This window comes from Piliocolobus tephrosceles, chromosome 13 (assembly GCF_002776525.5).
Source record: "Piliocolobus tephrosceles isolate RC106 chromosome 13, ASM277652v3, whole genome shotgun sequence".
NCBI lineage: Eukaryota > Metazoa > Chordata > Mammalia > Primates > Cercopithecidae > Piliocolobus > Piliocolobus tephrosceles.
The window spans coordinates 12,390,864-12,399,797 of record NC_045446.1 but is presented as its reverse complement, the minus strand read 5'-3'; the positions used below and the strand labels follow the sequence as shown (position 1 = coordinate 12,399,797).

Below are 8,934 nucleotides of genomic sequence, written 5' to 3'. Positions count from 1 at the left end.
TCGCCTACTTATAGGCTCGCAGCACTTCCAGTCGCGCGCGAGGCCTCCTGGGAAGTGAAGTCCAGAAGCCCGGGGTGGCCGGCTCCCAGCGCGCCAAGGTGCTAGCCCCCTAACTCCCGTTCCTCCTCAGCATTTCTTCTCCAAGTCCGAAGTCAGGATCCAGGACTGCTGTGATTCATCAGCTTCGCCTCTCATCCCGCATCTAGAGGGGACGGAAATGTTCAGGTGAACGCGAAGCCTCCCACCACGAGCCGGCCCTAAGCAAGGCCATGCGCAGTGTGGGCGGGAGCCCTAAGTCAGCTAGCGGCGAAGCTGGGAGGGCCCGGAGCAGGCCGCGCCCCGAACGGCGAAGGCTCCAACATGGCGGCCGGACTGGCCATAGAGCGGGAAGAGAAAGCCGGGGACTAGCAAGCAGCACGGCGCAGACGGGGCCAGCGTCCTCCATTTACTTCCGGAATTTAAAGCCAGCTTCCGGAAGCCGGGACGGTGTCCCCGTGACAACGGACGTTGGCGTTTGGAGGTGAGAGTGATTGACGAGAAGTGGTTTAAGAGACCAGAAGTTAGAATTTTTGGTGCTGTTGTTTTGGGCTTGGGTTTTATGCTTTGTTGTTGTTTGCCAAGGAAGCCTCGTTTTTAAATGGATTGGGAGGCGTGAAGAATACTGCCCTAGGTACAAAGGGAAGGCGGCAGGTAGCAGTGGACGAATTAAAGAGCTTCATGAGCTTGCGAATCCCCACTGCCCTAAACTGGAGGGGATCGTCGTACGTAGAGACAGCCATGGGCGTTTCTGCATAATGGATCCTCAAAACAGCCCTGGATGGTGGCCTGTGAGTAGTGATTAAGAGCACGGATTTGGCGTCACAGTTACGAAGCCTGGTTCTGCTGACTTGAGACCTGGAGGAATGCCTTGAACTCTGACTCCTGTGTCGTTTCCTGTAGAATGGGAATAATTCCCACCTTGCAGAGTTGTAGGGAGGATTAAAGGAAATGATCTTGGTTGACAAGTTTATCGTGGTGTGGGTACCTAGCTAGTAGCTATCAGTATTATTTAATGCGGCCGGGCGCGGTGTCTCACGCCTGTAATCCCAGCACTTTGGGAGGCCGAGGCGGGCGGATCACCAGGTTAGGAGATCGAGACCATCCTGGCTAACATGGTGAAACTCCGTCTCTACTAAAAATACAAAAAATTAGCCAGGCGTGGTGGCACGCGCCTGTAGTCCCAGGTACTCGGGAGGCTGAGGCAGGAGAATCGTTTGAACCCGAGAGGTGGAGGTTGCAGTGAGCCGAGATCATGCCACTGCACTCCAGCCTGGCGACAGAGCAAGACTCTCTCTCTCTTTCCATATATATATGTGTGTATATATATTCTTTCTCTATATATATATGTGTGTATATGTGTGTGTGTATATATATTCATTATATATATATAATGAATGAGGAAACCGCGTACATACGTCCAGTAAGGTGGGACTTCACCAGCTGAGGTGGAGGAGGTGTCTTAACCTTCCGGAGCCTCTGTGTAAAATGGGGATAATATACATTATAATGGCTACTTCTCAAGATGGTTGTAGGATTAAGTAAGGTTAGAAATGTGAAAAGAGCTTATAAATTGCAAAACATTTTACCGATGCTAATTTTATCGCTAACACTCCAAAGCATTTTGAAATTTCTTTATAGATTTGGCACAGCAGCAGGGTCATAGGACACCCCCAGAGCAACTTGTGGGTCTTGGAATAGATGAAAAGAAACAACTGCCACTGTGTTGCTACTATAACCCTAAAGATAAAGCTTTCCGGGAGACCCCTATTTCCTCTCTGCTTTTTATGCCTACCGCACTTCACACTTCTGTGCCGGCATTTTTCCTGCCTAGTTAAGTTTTGGTCTATTAGTTCTGTAAGAGACAGCTTAAGTCTAGTAGTTAAGAGCACAGACTGTGGACCAGGCAGCCTGCATCCGAATACCATCTCTGCTACTTACTAACGATGTGACCTTGGACAAATTATTTTACCTCTCTTGGCCTCAATTTTCTCATCTGTAAAATGGAGAAGGTAATAATGTATTATATCATCTACCTTGTGAGGTTTAAATAATGTTAGTGCTTGTAGAACACTCCCTGGCACATTGTAAGCAATGTGTAAGGATTTGCTGCCATTTTTGTTACCACTGCTACTACATGACCAGGCAGTCATTCTTCTCAGTAATACTACTAGGTTCCTTTGGTTAGAGACAGCTCTGCATTTAGAAGGTTCCAGGCATGGAGAAAAGTTGGTGAAGGTCCTAGAATAAATGACTTCTTGGGGACTTTTGGTTGTTGGTTTTTTCGCTAAAGTATCCCACGCAACTGGAGTGGTACCTGGCACACAGTAGGTCGTCAGTAAATGTTTATGGTATTAATACATTTCTAACCCTGCTTATTTTTTCACTCCAACAGGTGCTTGCCTTAGAGCAAGGGAAACAGCTCTGATTCAAAGGAACTAGAAGCATCTCCCTTAGTGGTAGGGAGAGAGCCAGGAGCTGTTTTCTGGGGAACTGTGGGATGTGCCCTTGGGGGCCCAAGAAAACAGAAGGAAGATGCTCCAGACCAGTAACTACAGCCTGGTGCTCTCTCTGCAGTTCCTGCTGCTGTCCTATGACCTCTTTGTCAATTCCTTCTCAGAACTGCTCCGAAAGGCTCCTGTCATCCAGCTTGTGCTCTTCATGTGCGTGCAGTAAGGCACTCTGAAAGCTGAACCCAAGCAATTCAAAGGCCCTGACAGTGGTGATTTAGTGTCTTAGAGTTATTAGTAGGCTGGGTACAGTGGCTCACACCCTTAATCCCAGGACTTTGGGAGACCAAGGCAGGAGGATCTTTTGAGACTGGGAGTTTGAAGACCAGCCTGGGCAACATAGCAAGACCCTGTCCCTACCTAATAAAAATTTTTAAAATTAGCTAGGCGTGGTGCCACATACCTGTAATCCCAGTGATTCAGGATGCTGAGGTAGAAGGATTGCTTAAGCCCTGGAGTTCAAGGCTACAGTGAGCCATGATCATGCCACTGCACTCCAACCAGGTGACAAAGACTCTATCTCAAAAAAAAAAAAAAAAAAGCCAGGCACGGTGGCTCATACTTGTAATCCCAACACTTTGGGAGGCCAAGGTGGGCAGATCACCCGAGGTCGGGAATTCGAGACCAGCCTGACCAACATGAAGAAACCCCATCTCTACTAAAAATATAAAAATTAGATGGGCATGGTGTCACGTGCCTGTAATTCTAGCTACTTGGGAGGCTGAGGCAGGAGAATCGCTTGAACCCAGGAGGCAGAGGTTGCAGTAAGCCATGATCATGCCACTGTACTCCAGCCTGGGCAACAGAACAAGACTCCATCTCAAAAAACAAAAAAAAAATGTTAAGAGTGTCAGATAGCCTGGGCAACATAGTGAGACCTCGTTTCTACTAAAAAATAATTTTTTTTTTTTTTTTTTTTGAGACGGAGTCTAGCTCTGTCACCAGGCTGGAGTGCAGTGGCATGGCACAATCTCAGCTCACTGCAACCTCCACCCCCTGGGTTCAAGCAATTCTGCCTCAGCCTCCCTAGTAGCTGCGATTATAGGTGTACGCTACCACACCCTGCTAATTTACCACACCTAGCTAATTTTTGTATTTTTAGTAGAGATGGGGTTTTGCCATGTTGGCCAGGCTGGTCTCAAACTCTTGACCTCAAGTGATCCACCCTCCTCAGCCTTCCAAAGTGCTGGAATTACAGGCATGAGCTAATTTTTTTTTAATTAGCTGAGTATAGTGGCACACACCTGTGGTCCCAGCTACTCAGGAGGGTGAGGCAGGAGGATCACTGGAGCCCAGGAAGTCGCTGCAGTGAGCTGTGATCATACCACTGCACTCCAGTCTGGGCAACAGAACGAGACCGTGTCTTGAAAAAAAAGAGTCTCAGAGAATCTTCTATAGGACTATGTATGGAAGAAATTTTAAAAATAAAAAGAGTATCAGAGCAGGAAAGTCTTGACTATGGACTGCAATCTAACTGATGGGGCCAGTGGGTAATTTTAGGTAATTTTAGCTTCATGTCATTCAGGTCCCAAAACCCATGTTATCTCTGTGAGGGTTTAAGATGTCAGATGCCTATCTCACAGGAAAGGACAGGCCTCGTGGTGTCCCTCAGGACATAGTACCTGCTCTTGGGTCCTCACGCAGGCCTCCATTGGTTGTACTTTTTTTATGTCTACAGCATCCAGGATATTGCAGTCCTCTTCAACATCATCATCATTTTCCTCATGTTATTCAACACCTTCGTCTTCCAGGCTGGCCTGGTCAACCTCCTATTCCATAAGTTCAAAGGGACCATCATCCTGACAGCTGTGTACTTTGCCCTCAGCATCTCCCTTCATGTCTGGGTCATGGTAAGAGTGGAAGTCTGGATTCTTTTTTTAATTGTAATTTTAAATAGAGATGGGGTCTTACTGTGTTACCAAGGCTGGTCTTGAACTCCTGAGCTCAAGCGATTCTCCTGCTTCTGCCTCCCAAAGTGCTAAAATTACAGGCATGAGTCACTGTGCCCAGCCTGAACTCTGAATTCCTGAATCCCTAAAGGGCTAGGGATAACTTTTCTTTCCTTTTTTTTTTTTTTTTTTTGAGACAGAGTTGCGCTCTGTCACCAGGCTGGAGTGCAGTGCAGTGGCACGATCTCAGCTTACTGCAACCTCCACTTCCCAGGTTCAAGCGAGTACCTGGGATTACAGGCACGCACCACCATGCCCCAGCTAATTTTTTTATTTTTAGTAGAGACAGGGTTTCACCATGTTGGCCAGGATGGTTTCAATCTCTTGACCTCGTGATCCTCCCGCCTCAGCCTCCGAAAGGGCTGGAATTACAGGCATGAGCCACCATGCCCGGCCACTGGGATATCTTTTCTCTGGGAACTCAGCTTCATTCTTTGACATCTCACACAATCCTTCATAGAGAACAGGAGAAATGAAAGTGGTTTGGGTTGGAGCTCTGGGCATGTGAGAGTTTCATAAGGTACTCTTGACCAACCTTAGGTGTTGAAAAACAGCCTTGTCCAAGAGTCACCGGACTCTTCCAGAACATGCAATTCACCTTTGCCCCAAACAGGCCTACCAGGGCTAAAACAGGTAGTTGAATGTGTTTCATCATTAGTTATTTGGGCAGGTGGATGTCGATACAGGTTATTCTTAGGCATCAGTGCCCCATGGCAAATGCTGTAGGCAGTGGCTGTATCTGGGAAGTAGCCAGGCAGGATTGCTGCTTGCCTTTGAGTGCCCCATGCCCTCTGCCGAGCTCCCATCACTTTAACTAGGAGAACCGGCCTCCAAGATGCCTCCCTTTGGTTGTAACATAGGCCTCAGATCGGATCCAGTGCCCATGGTTTCAGATTTCTTCTGCTTCACAAATTCTTCCAGCCCTTTTAATATCTTATATGTTTCTCATGCACTCAATTGAATTGAGCTCTTTAAAACCTCAGGGTTCTCTAGTTGTCACTTCATTATTAAAGCCACTTTCACACCTGAACCCCCTGTTAGGTTGCGCTTGTGATTCCACAGAGAGAAGTAGAACTCCCAGGAAAGAAGCAAAGCAACACCAGAGTCTCTGGGCGCTTCCTGAAGAGGATTCTGTGCTCTGGTTCCTGGAGCCAAAATAGGTCCTAGCTTTGTACTATAAAAGCCGTTAATCTCATTAAACCCTGAGTGCACCAAAGTCTTTATCTGACAAGAGCTGAGCCAGCGTTTTTCAAGGCAAGACAGTGACAGCTGAACTCCTGAGATAATGAGTATATCATTTCTCCTTGGCAAAGGTTATGGAATGAAAGAGGATAAATAACTTAGTTCATACTTCCTCCCTCAAAGTTAAAAGGATGTTCCCTTTGCAGCAAAAAAGGGAACTTGAGGCTCCCTCGAGAAACACTCGTTGGGGTTGTAGAAAGGAGGGAGAGGTTAGCGTGATTTTAAACCAACTGGCATCTGCAGCTAACCAAGTTGGAGACATTAGGGCCTCTTGTGGCCGTTAACTTTTGTGTGTCTCACATCTCCTTCAGAACTTACGCTGGAAAAACTCCAACAGCTTCATATGGACAGATGGACTTCAAACGCTGTTTGTATTCCAGAGACTAGGTAAGGACCAGAGCAAGATCAGACCTCTCTTGTCCCACATGTGTCTCTTTCAGTAAGGCCCTTGATTCTGGCTTCCCAGCCCTGTCCCAGCTGGTTTGGGATGGTTGCAACAGCCACACCAGGAAAGGAAGGATTACTGCCCCTGCCCTTGCTGGAAGACCATGGGAAATCAGGAGGCAGAGCTGCCCAGCCTCATTAGGTTCTGTTCTTAACCTGAAATGATACTCAGGAGCACCGCTGAGGCTTCTCTTCTGCTTCCTCCCTGCAGCGGCAGTGTTGTACTGCTACTTCTATAAACGGACAGCCATAAGACTAGGCGACCCTCGCTTCTACCAGGACTCTTTGTGGCTGCGCAAGGAGTTCTTGCAAGTTCGAAGGTGACCTCTTGTCACACTGATGGATACTTTTCCTTCCTGATAGAAGCTACGTTTTCTGCTCTGCGGGGAGAGTTGGCCCTATGCATGGGGAAGCAGCTGGACTTTCCAAGGAAGGTTCAGACCAGCTGTGTTCAGCATTCAAGAAGGAAGATCTTCCCTCTTGCAAATCAGAGTGTCCCCATCGGTCTCAAGTGCGGCATCCCTTCCTTGCCTCCTACCTCCGTTCCACCCCCTTTCCTTCCTTTCCTCTGTACCATTCATTCTCCCTGACCCGCCTTTCTTGCTGAGGGTTCTGTGGCTCTTACCCTTGTGAAGCTCTTCCTTTAGCCTGGGACAGAAGGACCTCCCAGCCCCAAAGGATCTCCCAGTGACCAAAGGATGCGAAGAGTGATAGTTACATGCTCCTGACCAATCACACCACAGACATTTAGATTTTTATACCCAAGGCACTTTTAAAAAATGTTTTATAGAGAATAAATTGAATTCTTGTTCCATAAATGGTGGAGTCTGTCTGTCTAGCTAGATCTCTTCATGGTTAAGAGGTGTGCCAAGGTCCAGCTTAGCATCTACTTGACCCAGAGGGAAGATTGAGCCACAGATGAAATACAGATCTTTGTTGAGTTCCACTATGAGTACAAAGTATTTTAGTGGAAATTCAAGATGGAATCTGATGCTGCATCCCCCACTCCTGGAGTTCCAGATTTCTGTGCTCTGTTCCAACTGTCCTTATCAGAAACCTTAACTGCCCTCAGAAGAATAAAAATATTCCTTAGCCAGTTTTGGCAAAAGCAACTTTTAAAATTCATGTGTTCATAGTATCAGTTTTCTATTGCCGGAATACTGTGTAACAGACCACCACCAAAGTTCAGGGGCATACAGCAATCAACAGCTGCCTGGCTCTCTGTCTTGGGTTCAGCCGATCAAGGCTGTGTGTGGGTGGTTTCAGCTGGGCTCGCTCACGTGTCTGGTCAGCCGCTGGTCAACTAGGCATCTGTGATGGCCTTGGGATCCACTGGCAGTTGGCTAGCCTACCATGACCTCAGCTGGAGTGACTGGGGTTACTCAGTTCTGGTTTGCAGGATTCACTTCCCACAGACTAGCCTGTATCTGCTCACACGCCAGTGGCAGAGCAGGAAAGTCCCGTGTGCAACCCCATTTCAAGCCTGTGCTTGTCTTGTATGTCTTAGACTCCTATTGATCAGGGCAAGTCATGCGACTAAGCCCAGAATCAAAGTGGGAAATGGTTGCCAACCACAAGTTCTTAGACTCTCATTGCTATAGAAATTGACATGAGGCTAAAAGAATTTGCCAAGAAGGCTTCATTGGAGCTTATGCCTGGGCATAAGGGACACAACACAAATGAAAGAGAGAGTTCCCTGACTGACTCCGAAAAAAGCCTGCAGGGTTTTTCTCTTAGGCAAAGTGTTGGAATTGACCTCAGGTAGGGTAGGCAGGCCCAGCACATGAGGGGTAGGGTGTGCAGGTCAGCATCTGGTGAGGGTTATCTTGAATAATGGACCACCAGGTGGTCTGGCCAATTGCAACAAATCTGTATTCTTTCCTGAGGAGGGACACTCCACACACAATGTTGGTTTGATATTTTGGACCTCCTAAGGCCAGTTCCCGGAATTCTTTAAGTAAAAGGCCTGGGTAAACATTGTGAGAGCACAGAAGATGAATACAAAATGGCAATTTACTTTGTATGACTAACGCATTGGCAATAGTGGATACATCAGCAAGGTAGAGGTGTGGGTTTTGTGGTCAGTGGGGATGCATGAAAGGATGCTGTAGTGGGGGGGTGAGCTGAAGCCACGCCCTGTCTCTACTCTGTCTCAAAAGCACTACAAAGTTTCAGACGGGCGTGGTGGCTCACACCTGTAATCCCAGCACTTTGGGAGGCTGAGGCGGGCAGATCACAAGGTCAGGAGATGGAGACCATCCTGGCCAACATGGTGAAACCCCGTCTCTACTAAAAATACAAAAAATTAGCTAGGCGAGGTGGCAGACACCTGTAGACCCAGCTACTGGGGAGGCTAAGGCAGGAGAATGGCGTGAATCCGGGAGGCGGAGCTTGCAGTGAGCCGAGATTGCGCCACTGCACTCCAGCCTGGGCGACAGAGCGAGACTGTCTCAAAAAAAAAAAAGAAAGAAAGGAAGAAAAACACTACAAAGTTTCAAGGCCAAAGGCATAAATACAGGAAGAGTAAAGAATGGGGGTGGTTAATTCACCCAGTCTCTCACGCCAGAGGGCTGCTCTGTGAAACCTGTTCTTCAGCGATGCTTTGGCAGGGTTGGTAAGCTTTTTTTGAGAAGGACCAGATAGTAAATATTTGAGATTTTGAGGGTACAACCACTCAACCATGACACTGAAGCATGAAAGCTTCCATAGACTATAGGATACATAGGTAACGGGAAAGTGTGGGTGGTTTCAGT

The 8,934-nt window shown here is 47.6% G+C and overlaps 1 protein-coding gene across 8 annotated transcripts; it reads left to right on the top strand.

Annotated features, from left to right (window-relative positions):
• Positions 1–160: 160 nt before the first annotated feature.
• On the top strand, positions 161–7,300 carry TMEM138 (transmembrane protein 138). Of its 8 annotated transcripts, none has more exons than XM_023189464.2 (5): positions 161–520; positions 2,432–2,699; positions 4,225–4,396; positions 6,049–6,124; positions 6,393–6,999. In XM_023189464.2, exons 2-5 carry the CDS (start codon positions 2,572–2,574, stop codon positions 6,503–6,505), a joined length of 489 nt encoding a protein of 162 aa, XP_023045232.1. In that variant the 5' UTR covers positions 161–520; positions 2,432–2,571; the 3' UTR covers positions 6,506–6,999. The 8 variants fall into 8 exon arrangements, with proteins under 8 accessions (XP_023045232.1, XP_023045224.1, XP_023045225.1 ...); XM_023189461.3 differs by having other exon boundaries at positions 356–520; positions 6,545–7,289; XM_023189458.3 differs by having other exon boundaries at positions 356–520; positions 2,432–2,708; positions 6,545–7,289.
• The last annotated feature ends 1,634 nt before the right edge of the window (positions 7,301–8,934 follow it).